This window comes from Ranitomeya imitator, chromosome 3 (assembly GCF_032444005.1).
Source record: "Ranitomeya imitator isolate aRanImi1 chromosome 3, aRanImi1.pri, whole genome shotgun sequence".
NCBI lineage: Eukaryota > Metazoa > Chordata > Amphibia > Anura > Dendrobatidae > Ranitomeya > Ranitomeya imitator.
In genome coordinates, this window is record NC_091284.1 from 498,412,807 (window position 1) to 498,434,563 (window position 21,757).

The following is a 21,757-nucleotide window of genomic DNA, read 5'->3' on the forward strand; positions in this document are numbered from 1 at the left end:
GGGGTTTATCTCCAACATTCTGTAATGCGGTAGATAAGCCCCCGATGTATCCTGAAAGATGAGAAAATGAGGTTAGATTATACTCACCCAGGGGCGTTCACACTGCAGTCCAGTCCGATGGACGTCGCGGTCCGCTCCAGCGCCTCCTATCTTCATAGGATGACGTCCTCTTCTTGTCTTCACGCTGTAGCTCTGGCGCAGGCATACTTTGTCTGCCCTGTTGAGGGCAGAGCAAAGTACTGCAGTGCGCAGGCGCCGGGCCTCTCTGACCTTTCCCGGACCATCGGATCGCCCCCCCCCCAGGTGAGTATAATCTAACCTCTTTTTCTCATCTTTCAGGATACATCGGGGGCTTATCTACAGCATTACAGAGTGCTGTAGATAAGCCCCTGATGCTGGTGGGCTTACCTCATACGATTTTGGGGGTGACAGGTTCCCTTTAACTCTTTCACTGCTATAGGATTAGTAATGGATAGGTGTCTTATTGACGTCTCTCCATTACTAACTAAGCTTAATATCACCTTGCAATTAAAGGTGACATTAATCCCTTATTACTCCAAATGCCACCGCTACAGGGCAGTGGGAATAGAGAGGCTAAGTGCCGGAATTGGCGCATCTTAGAGATGCGCCATTTCTGGGGAGGCTGAGAGCTGGTATTTGTAGCCGGGGTGGGGGCAATATCCGACATTGCCCCTTCCTATGCTATGAATATCAGCCCGCAGCTGTCTGCATAGCCTTTCTGGCTATTAATTATAAGGGGACCCCACGTCATTTTTTTGGGGGGTCCCCTATTTTAATAGCCAGTAAATGCTAATTATACAGCTGCGGGCTGATATTCATACCCTGGGAAGCTCCATGGGCATTACCCTCTTCCCGGGTAATAAACATCGGCCCCCAGCCATCGACTTTCCCTCTCTGGCGCATAAAATTGCGCAGGACTTTTTTTTTTTTAATTAAAGATAGTGTACAGATTTTGTGTGTTTGCCTTCATTTATTTATGTACCATTTTATTAGGTTCATTACTAAACATCGGCCTTGGTATTATCTATTAATCGATCTATCCATCATCAATCTATCCATCATCAATCTATTATCTAGCTATTAGCTATTATCTAGCTATTATCTAGCTATCTATTATCTATCTATCTTTCTGTGTGTAAACATTATTGTTCAATTGAGTATGTAAAATAAGAGGATGGACAAAAATGACATCACGATTCTTTTTTTGTTGTTCAACAATAGATCTTTATTTAGCTTTCAAAACGCATACAAATCCGCATGAAAATCCGCATCAGAAACGCATCAAATTCCGTGCGGATTTTTACCTGCGTTTTCTGCCAAGAGATGCAGAATCTGCGCAGAAAATTCCACAGGCAAATCTGCAACGTGTGCACATACCATAAGTGCTAACTGAGAACAAACATATTAAAAAGCTCATCCATAGCGAGTGCTTCAGATACCACAGTTGATCATTTAATCCAGTTTCCCCACTGCTTCTTCTCAAATTTAGCCATGCCCCCCTCTTTATATAATCCTTTTTCTTCATTAAAATAGTAGAATTTAGGCACATGACCACTGGATATATCCGTCATTGGACGTTAATGGATTAAAAAGCCTTCATAGCGTCTAAAACCACATTATTAGGGGCCAAACCAGGATTGATATCAAAGAATTCCTTACGTTTCTCCCCGATGGTGGCGCAATGAATAATTTTAAGCAAAAATCGATTAAGTTTCCAACCTATAGAATACCGGGATCTTAATGGCGCCGCCTACACCGGTTAGCAGAGGGGAAATTGATCCTATAGAGCTCTAGGAAGATTATTAACTTTAGAAATTAGTGGTATCATTTGAGTATTACATAAGGATACAACAATGTATCCTTCATACTAGAACCTTGATAAGGATTGAAGAGTCAGATTACCCTGTTAGTCAACTATCATCAGTCTACTAGTAATTTCCCTAGAAAAATTAATTAAAGGTGCGTGCTATGAAGCAATACACTCATTTGTGGACCACCTTGGAGCCGATATTGGCATACCTGCTCTAGCAACTGTCTAAGCCGATGTAATTGCGACTCCAGTTGCTTGTTGTGATCTTCCAGTATCTGCATTCTGGCTTCCAGACGTCCTTTGTGCTGGCGCAGTAACTTGGCTTCTGCTATCAGTTCTGCATCTCGTGGACTCTGTGGGGAGGCTGGCATCATTTCTGGAGGGGAAGGTAGTGGGGACAATCCCTTATGATCATGCTGCTCCTTCAGTCTATCATATTCAGACTGTAAATTTCTGTTTTTGAGACAAAAAAAAGGAAAACAGAATACAAGTTGTCAATTACACATCAGCTGAAGCAACAGATATATTTCTATTTGCATACAGCAGTATATAGTTACCATAGGTATCAACAAAACGAGTATGCACTCATGGTCAATTCAATGAATTATTCCTGAACTGAGCCCTCAATTCATTAAGACTGGTTTATGCTCTAGTCTTAATGAAGCAAACACTGGTGTAAGACGTGACAAATTCATTAAGAGGGTGTACCAAAGGCTAGTGTACATTTCTGGTGTAATGTATGCCACTTTTGTGGTGTAAATTAGGATAAATTTGCTGAGCGGTTTTTCTTCATACCCATTCCCACCCATCTCCACCCACTTTGACTGAGCTGGCGGGGACTGGTGTGAAAATACCATAGGTCACAAACAATGACATTTCAAGGATTTTTACAACAGAATTCTGGTGACAACTCCTTAATGAATAGAGGCCAGAATGCTTAGAGCATCAATTCACATAAAAATGCTTTATGGGGCACTAAAATTAGGTAAAGCTGGTCATCGGTCACCAGACACAGGCCTTGCTGTTAACACATCTATCAACCAAGATGAAGTCCATGTGTGTATTCACACTTACCATAAATGCCTTATTCCTGAGGTTGGGGGAATGTTTGGTCTTCCAGATGAACACATGCAAACTATTGAATCCTTTTAAAGTATGCAATTAGTGAAGACTTGTTCCATGGTGCCAACTTTTGTAGACTTGTTCGGAGGACTAGGTAGGCTATCTGGTTGGTGTGGATGCTCCTATGGCTAAATGTCCTATCAACTCGAGATTCATCTGATAGCAAAGGCCCTTTAGACACGAATGATTTGTGTCTCTCTGACAATCTATTGTTGTCAGCAGGCTCTTCTCTGGCAAACAATATTTGGTGACCTGTGATTTCTCTTGGAGACATGTTCTGCTAGCGCATTTTTGTTTTGCTCCCTGCAATCTTAATTGAAGGACATGACACATTTGAGTTGGCACTAAACAAATCTAATACATCTATTTCAGGCTTCAATTACAGGTACAATTATGCAGTCTGACTTCTGCTTCATTTAACATAGAAAATTGTCTGAAAGTCTCGTCTGAAATTGTTTGAGTATGGTTTGTATATCCCAAAGTTACAGTTACTCTATAAATCTTTGGATGAGGCCAGCTATAGTAATACAATTCTGTCTGTAGAGCTCTTGGATTCAAACACAATAGGGAACTTTCACATCCAGATATTCCGGATAATATAATATACACACCTGTTTTCTTCTTCCAAATCAGCGAGGATTCGTTCAAGCTCCCCTCGCTCTTCACTCTCCAGAGAGATAAGTATTTGGGCAGGGCTTCGGGGCTGACTTAGTGGGGACTCTTGGTTCAAGCTTTGGCAGTAGTGCTGGATAAGCAAATGCTCATCATCTCTGTGAAACACATAAGAATTAGTGCTCTTCCTTGAATGCACACTAAAGAAAACAACATATACAATATATCGATAAGCCTTGGAAAAAAGGGATGTAACTGAGATGAGGACTCAAAGGCTCATTTCTCTACAAGCAAAACGGTAATTTAAGAGCTAATAAAATACACTATGAATGAATCGGTTATTACAGAAATGATGGACTGATGATCTGCTATTAGTGGATAATCTTGTTAAATCCTAGTTAACATATAAGGATGCACTCCGCTAATGGAGGAATACTACATGGATAAGCACTTCAAGGTAACTGAGCTATTTGGTTTTAATTGAGTAATAATAAAGCACAAATCATTATTTAGATACCAGGCAACTATTTATCTTCCCCAGGTATAATTATTGGATTTACATTAGCAGTAATCTATAGTGAGATGGAGCAATATGTCAATATCTATTAGTCTTTTATCACCATCCAAATCTGTCCGATGAACAGGCAGGCATGGGAAAGTAATCTAAATCACCAAGGAACAAGAATACTAAAAAGAAAACTTAAAAGAAACAGCAAACATTAAAGAAGAGCATTTATAATGAAATATGAACAAGCTGGGCTTTTACCATCCATGTATATTTAATCAACATTATTACTTCTTTTGATGTATACCTTGCCTTGAAATCCACTGAAAGACTCAGGGTCACAAGTTTTCACTTGTCTTATTAACTAGGACAGTGCTCTTTTTTAAAGTTTGCCTTTTCAGTAGATTATTCACCAGATTTTGTAATACACCCCGCATACTTTATTAAATAGATCTACTAGACCTGATGAGCTCCTGTGTATATTAAAAATATATGTGAGAATGGCTAGAATATTGAAATTTGTATTTTAAAGAGTCCAGCTAGTGGTCATTCTCATTTTAATGTAAGGCAAGGAAAACTGAATATTCAAAGTACACAAGCTTTATCTAGTCTAAGACATCTGCTTTAAGGGATTGCCCGGGACATTTATATTGATTGCCTATCCTTGGTATACGTCATCAATATCGGATCGGTGGAGGTGCAATCCTCGCATCCCTGCTGATCATTGCCTATCCCTGGTATATGTCATCAATATCGCATCGGTGGAGGTGCAATACCTCGCATCCCTGCTGATCATTTGTTCCGGATGACAGCGCTAATGGAGAAGCTCAGTTGCGCAGCTGCACAGCACAGCTTTATGAACTGCTTAGGAGCCACAGTCAACATCCCCCACCTATTAATTTGAATAGGGGGCAAATATGCAGTATGACTATACAGTAGAAGGAGCTGTGCAACTCGGCAACTGAGCACATATTGGCTGCTGCTAGTACTGGGAACGGCTGATCGTCGGGGGTACCAGGTGTTGCACCCCATCTATCAGACGCTGATGACTTATCCAAAGGACATACCAGCAATGTAAAAGTCCCAATCACTTTAATAATGCATGCATTTTGCATTGTGAAATCTTCTGACATATGAGAATAAACAGACTAATGTTTATCTTAAACCCCTCTTACAGCCAATATTAGACTATCTTGCAAAGCTCCTTATTACCATCTTTTGAAACATTTTAAAGGGACTGTCGACTACTAACACAACCCCTTCTTGATCTAAAGGTTTTGCCCAGATTAAACAAAAAAGCCTATTCTTTCCTCCCGTGCCGGCGCCATTCCAGCGGTGTCGGCATACATGTTTCCGGGGCTCTCATGCAGTTGTTGTGACACGTGAGCCCGGCACCCAATTAGCGCTGGCGTCACTGTCCACGCCTTCATACGAACTGAACATGAAGAGGACGTCAGATCAGCTGCAGCCTGGGCTTCCTCTTCATGTTCAATCGGTACGAAGGAACAGAGGGGGCATTAGTATCACATGGACACAGACACAAAGAAGGAATTAACAATATTTTTTTTACATTATTCTTGTATCCAGGCACAGAAGGGATTATTTGTATTTTATAAAGGCTAGGAAGGTGTTAATATATGGAGGCCCAGCGGGGGAATTGTATTTATATTGGACCAAGCACAAAAAGGGACTTTATGTTATTATATGGAGGCACAGAAGGGGTTAATATTACTATATGGAGGCACACAAGAGGTTGGTATTTTTAATTATATTATAAATCACCACCACCAGTTTATTAGTTGGTGTTGGCAGTCGTTATGCATCGGGTTCTTTCCAAGAACCAAGGTTGTTAAAATGTATTGATATTCTTATTATATGGAGGCACGTAAGGGTTACCATTATAATAACATGGATGCCCAGAAGGGGTTATTATTGGAGGCAAAGAAAAGGTTATTACTACTATTAGGCCTCGTTCACACTAGCAGTAATTGTTCAGTATTTTACATCAGTATGTGTAAGCCAAAACCAGGAGTGGAACAATCAGAGGGAAAGTATAATAGAAACATGTTGTCACTTCTGTATTTATCACCCACTCCTGGTTTTGGCTTACAAATATTGAGATAAAATACTGACTTGTGAACGTAGTCTTATATGGAGGCACAAAGAGGGCATTATCATATATGGAAGCATAATGGGGGCAGAGTAACTGCTACATCTGATTAACAATTGGGGGGTCGGGGAGGGAGAACATTTATTGATAATCGTGTATTTTCATTGCACCTTAATAGGAAGCCATCATCAGGAAATGACCCAATGTTTATATTAGATTCTATATATTAGTTAAACATTTTAAAATCTTTGGCCAAGTTTCTTTGTTATCATACCACATTCTTTATCAAAAATAAAAATCTTGCAATTTTCACATTTGCCCTTTTTTAGACTCTAACTTCATGGTGTTTCAGGAAACAATACATGTACATTAGCCATCATGCACAGACTCTGACCCTCTCTTTTGTATTGAAGTATCTAATGATAGTGTGCAAAAGTTAAGAGAAGGGAGGAGGAGTGGGGGGATCCGTGACATCATATATTGTGGTGTTAGATGTGAACAGGTGTTATCAGTCATTATTATCCTGCCTCCGATAAAATGGAGCCTTGCCGACAGCTTTCCCTGAAAGGAGAGGCAGTATAAGTCTAAAGCTATGTTCACAAGCAGCAGGTTTTTTTATGCAGCCAAAATCTGCTGTCTTGGCAGTACAAAAGGTTTATCTAAGTTTTGCAGTGTTTTTTAGCTATCTTTTTTGTTAAGATTACATGTGTGTTTTTTTTTAACCAAGTTTAACAAAACTAGTTTGCAGCATTTTTTTGCAGCTTTACTGCACTCATTGCTTTATATGGGTGAAAAAACTATGCAATAACGTTTAAAGAATTGACCTGCTGCAAAGTTTTCAAAGTGTGAAAATCACATTTGTTAAATCTCAGCTTTTGCCAGTACAGTAAAATGCAGCTTCTTATTTGCATAAAAAACACAGCTGTGGAAAAAAAGTAGCCTAAAAAAGCCCAGGAGGGCAGTGTAAAATTGACAAATTACTAATTTTGTTTTTTAATAAAGATCATGATATTAAAAAAATAAACATTTTCAGCATTTAAAAAAACAAACAAAAAAAAAACGTAACAACAAAACAGATTTAAACGATATCTAATTTTTGATTATGGCTTTCCTTTAGGGAAAAATCAGATAGTCGTATAACTCGGACGAGGATCGCAACGCAATGCTTGGACTAACCGACGGCTCTCCTGACCAGAGCATGACAGCAAGTATGCAGTGGTAACACTCGGGTCGGGAGAGTAGTCGATCAGTCCAATCACTACATTGCGATCCTCGTCCGAGCTATATGGCCATCTGACTCTTCCGTTAAAGGGACTCTGTCACCTGAATTTAGAGGGAACAATCTTCAGCCATAGGGGCGGGGTTTTCGGGTGTTTGATTCACCCTTTCCTTACCCGCTGGCTGCATGCTGGCTGCAATATTGGATTGAAGTCCATTCTCTGTCCTCCATAGTACACGCCTGCGCAAGGCAAGATTGCCTTGTGCAGGCATGTACTACGGAGGACAGAGAATGAACTTCAATCCAATATTGCAGCCAGCGGGTAAGGAAAGGGTGAATCAAATACCCGAAAACCCCGCCCCTATGGCTGAAGATTGTTCCCTCCAAATTCAGGTGACAGAGTCCCTTTAAGCTGTTGCCAGATTTATCAAACAGTAGTTGATCTTCATGCTGAACAAAGAAAAAAAAAATCAGACAATTCAATTCTAAAGCCCCCTCCATTCCTTATCAGCCATGACATCATTCTTACAGATACCGTATTTTGCGGACTATAAGACACACCGGACCATAAGACCCACCCTAAACTTTGGGGAAGAAAATGGCAAAAACATTTTGTTTTTTTTTAAATAAACTGGTGGTGCTTCTTACACTCTGATTTTACAGTTGGGGATCGGCTGTAGTGGAACAAGGTCATAGGAGGCATGGTCACTGCTGCAGGAGGCAGGGGGTGGCAGGAATGGGGCGATTTCAATCTGCGCATGCGCCTCCTCCGGCAGCCATTTTCTCAAAGCCCACCGTAGTGAAATCAATGGGAAGCGGACTCACCGCCAATATCTTATGAAAGCCTATGGCCCGCCGTCTCGCACCGCTGAGATACCTTCTCCCAGCCCGAGGCCCGCAGCATTGCTCCACTCCTGTTGACGCCACCCCACCGCAGCTGCCTCCCAGTAAGCTACCTTTGGATTATAAAACACATCCCCATTTTCCTCCCAAAATTTGGGGAAAAAAATGCATCTTATAATCCGAAAAATATGGTACTTCTGTTTCAACAACAATTTGTTTCAAATAAATTCACTTATTTTGTGTTTTCACTATGTAAATATACATACATGCTTTCATTAGGTGAAATGCTATCATTTAGGTAGGATCCATTGCTGTTTTCCATTTCAGCTAGCCTATGGAAACATAAAAAAAGAAAATGGTTAATAAAGGTACCGTAACTGTGCAGCTTGGTGAGTCAACATCAATTGTTAGCAAAATGACAATGTGTGATCGTGGTATAAAACTAAAACAGATTATGTCTCGTCTCAATACTTGAGTTTCAATTTTTTGACTGCGACCTTGTTCTACACATGTCCTATGTTATTATAGTAACAATAAACATCTGACTACTTTGACCCCAATAAGCAATACACCGTCATAAATGAGCATCAGTTATAAATCCTAAAAATGGCGACTCAACTAACAATATTACCAAGCAAGAGAACCATGAGTCAAAAATGGCCAAAAAGTAAACAAAAACATATAGTTTATTGAAAAATTGTAGTTTTCACATATAGGATAACAATAAAACCCTATAGTAGATATTTAATAGACTGTGACTACATCTATAGATACGGAAAATGACCCAAAAACCCATTCCGGGACAGTAACAGGCATTACATGCTGTTCACGTTGTATTTATCAAAATTGGTAATGCCTGTTACTGTCCCGGACTGGGTTTTTGGGTCATTTTCCGTATCTATGGATGTAGTCACAGTCTATTAAATATCTACTATAGGGTTTTATTGTTATGCTATATGTGAAAACTACAATTTTTCAATAAACTATATGTTTTTGTTTACTTTTTGGACATTTTTGACTCATGGTTCTCTTGCTTGGTAAGCAATACACCGTGTTCCAAATTATTATGCAAATTGGATTTAAGTGTCATAAAGATTTAATTGTTTTGTTTTTCCAAATAAACTCATGCATGGTATTGCGTCTCAGGACTCAATGGATCACTGAAATCAATCTTAAACACATGTGATAATTAGTTTTCCAGGTAATTCTAATTAAAGGAAAACTACTTAAAAATGATGTTCCACATTATTAAGCAGGCCAGTGTTTTCAAGTAACATGGGAAAGAAAAAGGATCTCTCTGGTGCCGAAAAGCATGAAATAGTGCAATGCCTTGGTCAAGGGATAAAAACATTAGATATTTCCCGAAAACTTAAGTGTGATCATCGTACTGTTAAGAGATTTGTGGCTGAATCTGAGCACAGACGTGTTCGTGCTGATAAAGGCATAATGAGGAAGGTTTCTGCAAGGCAAGTTCATTGGATTTAAGGTACCTTCACACTGAGCGACTTTGGAACGATAACGATAGCGATCCCTGACGTTGCAGCGTCCTGGATAGCGATATCGTTGTGTTTGACACGCAGCAGCGATCAGGATCCTGCTGTGAGATCGCTGGTCGGAGCTAGAAGGCCAGAACTTTATTTTGTCGCTGGATCACCCGCTGATATCGCTGAATCGGCGTGTGTGAAGCCGATTCAGCGATGTCTTCACTTGTAACCAGGGTAAACATCGGGTTAGGCTACTTTCACACTAGCGTTTTCTGCAATCCGTCACAATGCGTCGTTTTGCAGAAAAAACGCATCCTGCAAAAGTGCTTGCAGGATGCGTTTTTTCCCCATAGACTTGTATTGATGACGCATTTGCGACGGATTGCCACACGTCGCATCCGTCGAGCGACAGATGCGTCGTGCTTTGGCGGACCGTCGGGAGCAAAAAACGCTACATGTAACGTTTTTTGCTCCTGACGGACCGCTTTTTCCGACCGCGCATGCGCGGCCGGAACTCCGCCCCCACCTCCCCGCACCTTACAATGGGGCAGCGGATGCGCCAGAGAAATGCATCCGCTGCCTCCATTGTGCAATGTGTTAAACGCTAGCGTCGGAATCTCTCCCCGACGCATTGCGACGGGGAGATTCCGACGCTAGTGTGAAAGAAGCCTTACTAAGCGCAGGGCCGCGCTTCGTAACCCGATATTTACCCTGGTTACCTATAAAAAAAAAAACACTACATACTTACATTCCGGTGTCTGTCGCGTCCCTCGCAGTCAGCTTCCCGCACTGACTGTGAGCGCCGGCCGTAAAGCACAGCGGTGACATCACCGCTGTGCTCTGCTTTACGGCCGGCCGGCGCTCACAGTCAGTGCGGGAAGCTGACTGCGAGGGACGCGACAGACACTGGAATGTAAGTATGTAGTGTTTTGTTTTTTTTTGTTTTTTTTTTAGGTAACCAGGGTAAATATCGGGTTACTAAGCGCGGCCCTGCGCTTAGTAACCCGACGTTTACCCTGGTTACCCGGGGACCTCGGCATCGTTGGTCGCTGGAGAGCTGTCTGTGTGACAGCTCTCCAGCGACCACACAGCGACGCTGCAGCGATCGGCATCGTTGTCTATATCGCTGCAGCGTCGCTTAATGTGACGGTACCCTAAGGGAGCAGCTGCTAAAAAGCCATTACAAACCAGCAAACAGATATTTGAAGCTGCTGGTGCCTCTGGAGTCCCACAAACCTCAAGGTGTAGGATCCTTCAACGGCTTGCTTTAGTTCATAAACCTACTATTTGGCCACCCCTAAACAGTGTTCACAAGCAGAAACGGTTGCAGTGGGCCCAGACAAACATGAAGACTAATTTTCAAATAGTTTTGTTTACTGATGAGTGTCGAGCAACCCTGGATGGTCCAGATGGATGGAGTAGTGGATGGTTGGTGGATGGCCACCATGTCCCAACAAGGCTGCGACATCAGCAAGGAGGTGGAGTCATGTTTTGGGCCAGAATCATGGGGAAAATGCTGGTAGGGCCCTTTAAGGTTCCTGAAGGTGTGAAAATGACCTCTGCAAAGTATATATAGTTTCTGACTGACAACTTTCTTCCATGGTATAAAAAGCAGAAACATGCCTTCAGGCGGAAAATCATCTTCATGCATGACAATGCACCATCTCATGCTGCAAAGAAAACCTATGAGTCAATGGCTGCTATGGGCATAAAAGGAGATAAACTCATGGTGTGGCCACCATGTTCCCCTGACCTCAACCCTATAGAGAACCTTTGGAGTATCATCAAGCAAAAGATCTATGAGGGTGGGAGGCAGTTCACATCAAAACAGCAGCTCTGGGAGGCTATTCTGACTTCATGCAAAGACGTACAAGCAGAAACTCTCCAAAAACTCACAAGGTCAATGGATGCAAGAATTGTGAAGGTGATATCAAAGAAGGGGTCCTATGTTAACATGTAACTTGGCCTGTTAGGAGGTTTTGAAGTTAAACAGCTTTTTTGTTCAGTGAATGTGACCTCCTAATGCTGCAAATTCCACAAATGAGCATTATCAGTTTTTAAAACATATGAAATGTTTAGAAATTCTACTGTGCCTAATAATTTGGAACATTGCATTTTGAGTTTTTATTCATTTTGGAGATTATACTGTTATCATTGGGAGGTTTCTTCAATAAAATTCGATGTATAATCTAACGGGTGATGACTTTTATTAGACTGACTGTCATTTGCACCGACCATTTAGGAAAATCCGAGAAAAATATCATTTGCATAACAATTTGGAGCATGGTGTAGTATGGTGCTCCATATTGCATTTGACATATTTTCAAAGTTCACACTGCTTTTCAGGTTCATGGAAATTACAACAGGCAATACAGTCCATCTATCTATGTAATCAGCACCAGGTACTGGCTGAAGAATAAATAACTAGAACTTCCTGAATAGGTTACAGGCCAGGGGTAGGTTACTATTACTATTACACTACAGCCAACGTCTTGTAAAGTCTAATATTGCACTTTCATCTGTTGCAATCATATCCCTTTGCAATTAAACTTACTCTTGACAATATTTTTATAGGTAAAATCTGGACTTTCCTCATTTATAGTATAAAGCCTTCTTGCCTAATTAACCCCTTCATGACCTTGGGATTTTCCGTTTTCAGTGTTAGTTTTTCGCTCCCATCCTTCCCAGAGCCATAACTTTTTTATTCTTCCGTGAATATGGCAATGTGAGGGCTTATTTTTTGCGGGACGAGTTTTACTATTGAATGATTTCATTGGTTTTACCATGTCGTGTACTAGAAAACGGGAGAAAAATTCCAAGTGCGGTGAAATTGCAAAAAAAAGTGCAATCCCACACTTGTTTTTTGTTTGGCTATTTTGCTAGGTTCACTAAATGCTAAAACTGACCTGATATTATGATTTTCCAGGTCATTATGAGTTCATAGACACCAAACATGTCTATGTTCTTTTTTATCTAAGTGGTGAAAAAAATTTACAAACTTTGCTAAAAAACTAAATAAATAAATTTATATAATGGCGCCATTTTCCGATACCCGTAGCGTCTCCATTTTTAGTGATCTGGGGTCGGGTGAGGACTTATTTTTTGCGTGCCGAGCTGACATTGTTAGTGATACCATTTTGCTGCTGATACGTTCCTTTGATCACCTGTTATTGCATTTTATTGCAATGTCGCGGTGACCAAAAAAACTTAATTCGGGCGTTTCAAATTTTTTTATCGCTACGCTGTTAAAGGTTAATCCTTTTTTTTACTGACCGATCGGGCGATTCTGAAAGCGGCGATATCAAATATGTGTATATTTGATTTTTTTTATTCTTTTATTTTGAATGGGACGAAAGGGGGGGGCGATTTAAACTTTCATATTTTTTTTATTTTTTCATATTTTTTTTAAACATTTTTTTTTTTACTTTTGCCATGCTTCAATAGCCTCCATGGGAGGCTAGAAGCAGGCACAACTGGATCTGCGCAGGCACAACTGGATCGGCTGAGCTACATCATCAGATCGCTCCTATGTAACTGAATTACAGGCTTGCTATGAGTGCCGACCACAGGGTAGTGCTCACAGCAAACCGGCATCAACAAAGAGGTCTCAAGGAGACCTCAGGTTGTGATGCAGACACATCTCCGATCATGAGACGGGGTCAGCGATGCGCTCATTTCCAGCCCTCTCCCCGCACATCCTCAAGGGCCCGCTGACCCTGGCAGTGGCGCTTTGGGTAACCACCCCAGTCGAGGCAGGGAACCCCCACTGCCTGAATCGAGATGACCAGCCCCAGAATCCCACGATGATCCTGAGGTACGCACATTAACTGCAGGTTCCCCAGGGACAGGAAACCAACTGATGCGGGACAGAGATACCGCCTTTTTAATCTGTAGGTTTCCTGTCCCTGAGGGGCAGATTCCCTCTCTCCGTGGTGCCGTTATGGGGGAAAGAGAAATACAGTATGTAGCTTCCTAAACCAAGAATCGTGCAAGATCTCATTTGCACTATATTAAGGACATATTTCATATGCAATAACTCCTATAGGCGAATTCAAGATTGAAATAGGAATATTATAATGTGCTTACATAATATAATATAATAATATAATATAATAATATAATTAAAGTCATTGTATTCAGAATATACACATCAGTGCAGCTGACAGAAAAAACTGTTATTTGAGTTTCTGTGTAACGATAAGCAAGAAATGAGTAAAAAAAAAGCAATGTATTCCCACAGCGTGTGCCATCATACAATTGGTATAGATGAGTACTTTTCATCCAAAGCATACTTGCCTAGGATTTTAAAGGCGTTGTCCCTCAGCTATAAGTCATCTCCCATCTTACTACTAGGCGGCCATCAATGATCAGAAAAGAATATCCTTTGTCCCTTGTTTTATAGAGAAGCAGTCACATACGCATGTGGCCACACCATTTATTCTCTATGGGATTTATAAAGGTAGAGTGCTGTACTCGGCTGTTCCCATAGAATGTGGCAGAGTGAACAAACAGAGCGGCAGAGTGCACAGAGAAGTAGAGTGAACCAAGTGATAGCTGCATTATTCAGATGGAGAACATGGAACACCCGTTCTTTGGATAGGGTTGGGTCCCATTGATAGGACCTTCAGCGAAAAGCCACACATTCCTTATCCTGTTGTAATTGTAGGACAACTCCATTAGTTAGCCTATACTTGTTAAATGTAGAAAACAGACTTATTTTCAGAAATCCCATGAGCAAATAGTAGTTCCAGGTTTGGGCTTTCATTCCTTAGCTGGGGTTTAGAGTGGTTACAACCAGCACTTCTTTATTGAAGACCCAACACATTACTACATTCTAAACATGTTTCAGTAAAAACTATGTAATGCTAATTGTTGAGTGTCTCACATAACCTGTGATCAGTTTAGTTTTAACCTTATTAAGAGGATTTGATAAGAAGCAGTAATGGAAAACTTTACTGTCAAAACCTTTCTCCCTGTATATCTGGACTGCATTTTTGTTCAACATGACTGGCCATCATGTTTACTGAATGGTGAAGTTCATGCCAATTTCCTTTTTTCAACCAGCAAAATCTTCATATTCTGTTTTATAAATTCAGTTCTTGTCATAGCAACAGTGACAATGAATTACAATAACCTCTTCACAACATAACAGAAAACTAATGCGCTTACATGCAACAGGCACGAAAATCAGTAGTTCGCAAGATAAAACAAGGCAAAAAGGCATCACAAATCCTGAAAAAGGGTCATATTAGGTCATTACTGAAATAAAGGTTAGTAACCATATGCATGCATAGAGGTGAATGGAAGGGACACAAATATTTTCATACAAAGTGACTATCTGTGTTTTTCTTGCAGAGAAGGAAACACATTTACATATTCTTCATATACAAACCTACATTACAAACAAACTGAAAAACTACCAAGTGACCTGTGGTAGAGTGCACAAATCCATACCTCCCTGTTATTATGTGATTACAATTAGCAATGAGAAGTAATTTGTCCTGTATGTGATTTTATGCAGCAAATTCCATTGCACAGTAATTATAACATAGTCCAATAACATGGCTGATGGGATTTATATAAAGAGTGCAAAATTGGAGTAGTTGTTCATAGCAACTATTCAGATTCCTGCTCATGTCTTGGATGCAAATTCAGAATTGCAAGTAACTGGGGATTGTAAGTGATTGGTTTTGTAGCACACATAGATATCTGCTGAATAAAAAGGAAAGCCAGAGAAATGCATGCTACAAATGTGCAGTGCTTTAGATCTCCCTTGGGGTATGATCAAGTGTACTGGGTTTACTGTTGAAAATTTGTGCAAAATTTGATATGCATAAATTTTCAAAAGGCAGAATCTAAAATAAAAAAAAAAAATCAACAAGAAACCCCACAATACAGCCTGTGAATGGCTGTAGCAGTCAGACATGTACTTGGTACCACATTGCTAAATGGTAGAAAACAAAGACAGCAGGGATTATAGCAGCCGCGGCAAAGTCTACACCGATTGTATTTTGCTGCGGAGCTTGAATTCATCACTGAACTCATTTTGTGGTTTCTGAATTCTACATCAGATTCTCCATCCAAATGCCTTTAGAATATGATGGGCTTTTTGCATCCTCCTCATAAATAGCTCACCCCATTTTCACCAACAAAATGTTCCTTTGGAAAGGGAAAACCTGCAAAAAGTTTTACCACTGAGTATCGAAAGGGGAAGGGACCAACTAAGGCTACTTTCACACATCAGGTTTTTTGTTTCAGGCTAAATCCGGCGAATGTTGGAAAAACTGGATCCGGCACAGATTGTGAAAAACTGATGCGACGATCCGTTTTTTTGACGGATCTGGCTAGCCTATCTAGATTACTGGATTAAAAAAAAATGGAGCATGCTCAGTTTAAAAAACCGGATCAGGCCGCCGGATCCGCCATTTTCTATATCCGGCACCTTCCGGCTCCCATAGGCTTCTATTCTAGCAAACAGCCGGAAGCGCCGGATCCGGAGCTTCAGGCTTTTTCGCCAGAGACAAAAAACGTTACAGTAGACGTTTTTTCCAGACGCCGGAATCGAGAGTACGCCGGATCAGGCATCAAACCGGAAGGAACGCTGGGCCATCCGGCGCAATCCGGCGCTAATACAAGTCAATGGGAGAAAAACGGGATCCGGTTTTTATTTTTTCATGTTCCGGTTTTTCTCCCGAGAGCCGGATTTAGCCTGAAACAAAAAACCTGATGTGTGAAAGCAGCCTAAGCCTGCATTCCCTTGTTTCCAGGGTCAACACAGCAGCAACTTGAAAGAAACTATTTTCCTGGTGTACTGAATCATAATTCTCTTGAAATGTGCCATTTGTCACTGGGAGATATGGAGATCTGCTGGGTCAACATATACAAAATCAGTTTTTGAGAAGAACATACACATTTGTATTAGTATAATCATTCACTCATATCCACAAGCACACCCACTTATTCCTACTTGACTGTATTTACATAGGGGGAAAACTAAAAGATACACTACTGAAAGAAAAGGCATGGAATTAAGGTGCATACATTTTACCGCTTCATTTCTCAGGCCCTGATGGGTAACAGGCATGAAATGCTAGATAGAGGTTTAATGGCAGACTGACACATAGGAAAAAAATCAGTAAATCATTGCAGGTTATGGAAGTGGCTCTAAAGCCTCAGAAGACTCTCCTGATGGAATGAGCTAAAAGGTACAAGGCACTCTGGTTTGTTTTGCATTCTTGTGCCATAAAGTCATACCTGCTAGCATAATGTTCAATTCGTGAGTGAGTGTCATCGTGTGATAGCTGGGGAGATGAAGCAGGGCTGTGGAAACAAGAATGTAAACACAATTCAATCTTCACATCAAGAACGGTGCTCGAGGTTCATTGTGTCATGGAGTACTTGCTCCTAGTAAACTCAAATAAGACAGAGCCTGATGTCATCCGTTATCAGTGTCAGAAGGCCTTTTATTGAGTACACATCATTGAATCAGATCAATATTTATATATAACTATCCATAAAAAAGAAAATATACAAACAACTGCACAACTTGACCCAACAGTAATTTCCAATCTTTCACACACTTGTCCATACCACTGAAAATAGGTACACTGCCATTATCCAGCAGACATCTTCACAAACTTCACTAAGAATATGCTCATATGTACAATCTACACTTTAGAAAAAATTTATTTTACAAAATCTCTTTGGATATTTTTTAGTCACTGCATGTTCTTAAAACTTTGGTTTTGGTTATGTCATCTTTGTCTTTGCAATCCAAGTATATCTATTAGTATTGCCTTATGAGTGTGTCTATCTTTTACCATTTATGGTCTTGAATTAAATGGTAGTAAATTTAGATAAGGTGGCCATTCATCTAATATATTCATAAGGCAACTACTTGATAAGCTGCCATTCATACCTCCCAACTACGACAACAGATACGCCTTTTAACGGCGGCAGTTAAGGGTACTTATTCCTTAGCGTCACTTTTTAATGGGAAATAAGGTTATAACCCCTCCCAGCATCGGAAAACATGATTCGGGGCAGTTTTTATCACCCCCAGTGTTACGATTAACGTTATTCACCGAATAACAGCGACTGCAAAAAAAGGTCCGGCTTCCCCATCGAGCACATCAGAGGAGAAAGAAATGGGGTCCCCCAAGCCCCCCCCGATATCTCCTGCATCCCCAGTCCTTTCCTGGCCCTTGACGTCTTCTTCTGGGAAAGAAAATGGCAAGCCCGGCAACAATAGGAGATTTTTCCTATCGGTTCATTTTGATCACTGTGAGACCCTACCATAGTGATCAAAATACAAAAAATAGTAAATCAACCCCCCCCCCCTTTATTACACCCGTAGTTATGTAAAAATAATTAAAAAAAATGTATTTTTTACATTTTTCCATTATGGTTAGGGTTGGGGCTAGACTTGTGGTGTTGGGGCTAAGCTTGTGGTGTTGAGGTCAGGGTTGGGATTATGGTTATGGTTGGGGCTGTGTTAGGGTTGGAGCTATAATTGGGAGGTTTCCACTGTTTAGGTACATCAGGGCGTCTCCAAATACAACATGGCGCCCGCCATGGATTCCAGCCAATTTTGTGTTCAAAAAGTCAAACGGTGCTCCCTCACTTCTGAGCCCTGCCATGCACCCAAACAGTGGCTTTCCCCCACATACAAAGTATAGGCATACTCAGGAGAAATTGCACAATAAATTTTGGGGTCCATTTTCTCCAGATACCTTGTAAAAATAAAAAAGTTTCGTTTTTAAGAAAAAATTAAAAATGTTCATTTTTTCCTTTCACATTGTTTTTTTTCTAGTGAAGCACCTGAAAGGTTAATAAACTTCTTGAATGTGGTTTTGCACACCTTGAGAGGTGCAGTTTTTAGAATGGTGTCACTTTTGGGTATATTCTGTTATATTGACCCCTACAGGCTCACTTCAAATTTGAGGTGGTCCAAAAAAAATAAAATGGTTTTGTAAATTCTGTTGGAAAAATTAGAAAATGCTGGTCAAAATTTAACCCTTATAACGTCCTAACAAAAAAAAAAATGCTTCCAAAATTGTGCTGATGTAGACATGTGGGAAATGTTATTAACTATTTTGTGCGAAATGACGCTCGGACTGAAGGGCACAAAAATTTAAAGCTTGGAAATTGCACAATTTTTGCCAAATTTCCATTTTCTTCATAAATAAACGCAAGTCATATCGAAGAAATGTTACCACTAATATGAAGTGCAATATGTCACGAAAAAACAGTCTCAGAATCAGTGGGATTTGTAGAAGTGTTCCAGATTCCAGGGCTATAACCTCAAAGTGACAGTAGTCAGAAATGTAAAAATTGGCTTGGTCATTAAGTACAAGATTGGCTCTAGAACTAGGTGTTAACAGGGGAAGGGGAAGACAAATTGGTAGTGTTTTATCTACTGAGAACATCTGAGATAATCTAGACTTTGAACATCCCTTTGGACCTTAGCCCGAGACCAGACTAGTCCAGCATCACCCTTGCCCAGCTTTTCCCAGTGTCGCTGCAGGTGATTGACGGATCTTTCCCTTGCGCCTACATAGGGAAATACATGTCAATTACCACCAGCAGCGATGGGAAATGCTGGCCAGGGGCGGCCAGGACTAGTGTGGTCTCCGGCTAAGGTCCCCAACCAGATATTCAAAGTAGATTTTCTCTGAAATGTTTTCACACAAGGCAAACCATCAAGAGGATTTCATGTAATAATATACCTATTTGCAATCATGCAATCAGGCATGACTGGGCAACATGAATCACCGGACAGCTACCCTTTAAACAATATGAAAACCAGCATGCATTCCCAAGTCATGACACCCTCCACAAAATATCAGACCCCGGCTGATGTTCATCTAATGTTTAAGGTTACTTTCGGATTTTTGACCCTAATCAAAGAAGCAGCTGTCCACAAAGTAATTAAATGCACATTGATTTGCCCTTTTCAGTCATTACTCAGTAGGGGTACGTCAGATGTGGACATTATAAATTTCTCCTTGTGCATCTTTGACTCTATGTTGCTGACTTACCAGACAGTCTTTGCAAGAATTCTGGTGTAAAATGGTTTGACATGTTACAATTTTTTGCGTAACTTGTCCCAGTCAGCTCCAATAACTTTTTCAAAGTGCGTGAAGCTGCAGCACGAGTCATGGACGATCACGGCCAACAAATTCATACATTTGTAGACAAATATAAGACAGTCCCTGACTAGTGTATGGTAGCTAAAAGATATGGCAAATTCACTAAGAGAAGCAAGCTTCTTAATGAATTTGGCATATATTACTCTACAGCACCATTCATCATGATTGACATGAAAAGACACCAGTCTTGATGAATCGGGGTATAGATTTTTAAAAATAAAATACACTGAAATTGTTGTACACCAAGGTTTATTTGTGGTGTAGTAATGATATAACTCTATACTGTACCATTCTGACTACACCTTTTGACAAGTTAGTTGAACAGAAACTGGAGGAATGGGCTATAAAATGCTAATATATGGAATTTTACAGAAAAGAAAACCAGAGGCAGAACGCCAAAAAAAACCCCAATAGAATGGCTTATGTACTCTAATTAAAATATAGAAATTTAAATAACAGTAAAACAATATAGAAAGCAAAAACTTCCAGTACATACAATATCAGTACCATTTCAGTTCTTATCTGTTTGTTCCAGCTTACACAGAAATTAATTGAATGTGGGAATGGGGGATTTGACATTTTAGTTGTCAACCATTTCATACAACAGGCTGTGAGATGAGCGTTATTTTGCATTACACGTACCCTAAAAATGGAGCTATTTTTCTTTATTAATCTCATTATGTTCCACAAGATGATTAATCTCATTAATTTCCTGATAACAGAAGTAGCAAAGAATAATAGGACATGTGACTGTGGCCAACTGTCCTTAGCGGCGCCTTTACTTTTAGAGATGGAGAACAGATAGTTACCGTAAGTAAGAGTACGGTAATTTGTTAAAATTTAACAAAGCAAGAAAAACCTCTGTAAAACACCTGATTGCTTCCATTTACAGTACTGCATATTTACTTCGTTAATTTATGTCATGTTGCCTGTTTACATAAAAATGTGAAAATTTATGCTAAGAAACAGAGCGGTAATATGCATGAGTTTATGCTAGAATGCAAATCTCTTCCATTCAGTCTTAGTTCCATAATTATCACAGCTAATAGTTTGCAGTGGTTAGATAGCATTAGTTCTAAGCATACAGCCAGCATATAAAATACAACATGCATTCTCATATTTCAGTGGAGGAATTTATGTACCGTATAGCATGGCAGATGTTTCCCTACTCTCCTGTTACACGCTGGGGCATAACAAATACAGGTCACATAGACATTAGTTTCATTTGCATTGCCCGTGTTTCTGACAGCCCTTTCAATTTGCATTCTTTACACCCTTTACCAAGGAGATCTATTTCTTTGACAAAACCCATTAAGCCTGCCGTAGTCTAATAATTCCTTGTGCAAGCTCATGAAACTTTGTGCAGTTTTATACATGGGTGCTTCAGCCACGAGCTGAAAGGCAATTCATTCTCTTGATGATCCTCAATATGTACAATGATAGGTTCATTGGATACAGTGGAATCACAGGGTTGGGTGTTCAAGAAAAAATGCTGAATATGCCAGCATTTCATTTCCATTGACATTGGCACCTATAGCTTGACATTTTCCAGTTTTACTTCAAAATACATTGTATACCATATGCTGCCAAACAAATCAACGCTACAAAGTGTTAATCTTAGAAGTTATTCTGACCTCAATGGATCTGAAGAACAACCTATCAAACCATGCTGATGACTCTCTTTATAGACCAGGGCTTAAAAGGGGTTTCCACCTTTTTTCAACACGGGACAGGGGGAAGAGATTGCTATAAAATATCAAAAGAAGTGCTTGAGCCCCTTGGACAGGAAGTGATGATGTTCCATCCACAGAGTCACCAGACCGCTGAGGTCACTGATTACTGCAGGGACACGTGACTTGCACCGGTCCTGGTTGTGACCT

At 40.3% G+C, this 21,757-nt stretch overlaps 1 protein-coding gene across 3 annotated transcripts in view; it reads right to left on the reverse strand.

The window, feature by feature from the left end:
• Nucleotides 1-21,757, reverse strand: part of DMD (dystrophin) — a 4,179,683-nt gene that overhangs the window by 42,238 nt on the left and 4,115,688 nt on the right. For all 3 annotated transcript variants that reach the window (XM_069757655.1, XM_069757653.1, XM_069757654.1), the window contains 4 exons: nt 16,981-17,046; nt 8,509-8,574; nt 3,565-3,723; nt 2,041-2,284 (listed from right to left, as the gene is read on the reverse strand). In XM_069757655.1, coding sequence (XP_069613756.1) covers nt 2,041-2,284; nt 3,565-3,723; nt 8,509-8,574; nt 16,981-17,046 — 535 coding nt within the window. The remainder of the gene's footprint in view (nt 1-2,040; nt 2,285-3,564; nt 3,724-8,508; nt 8,575-16,980; nt 17,047-21,757) is intronic.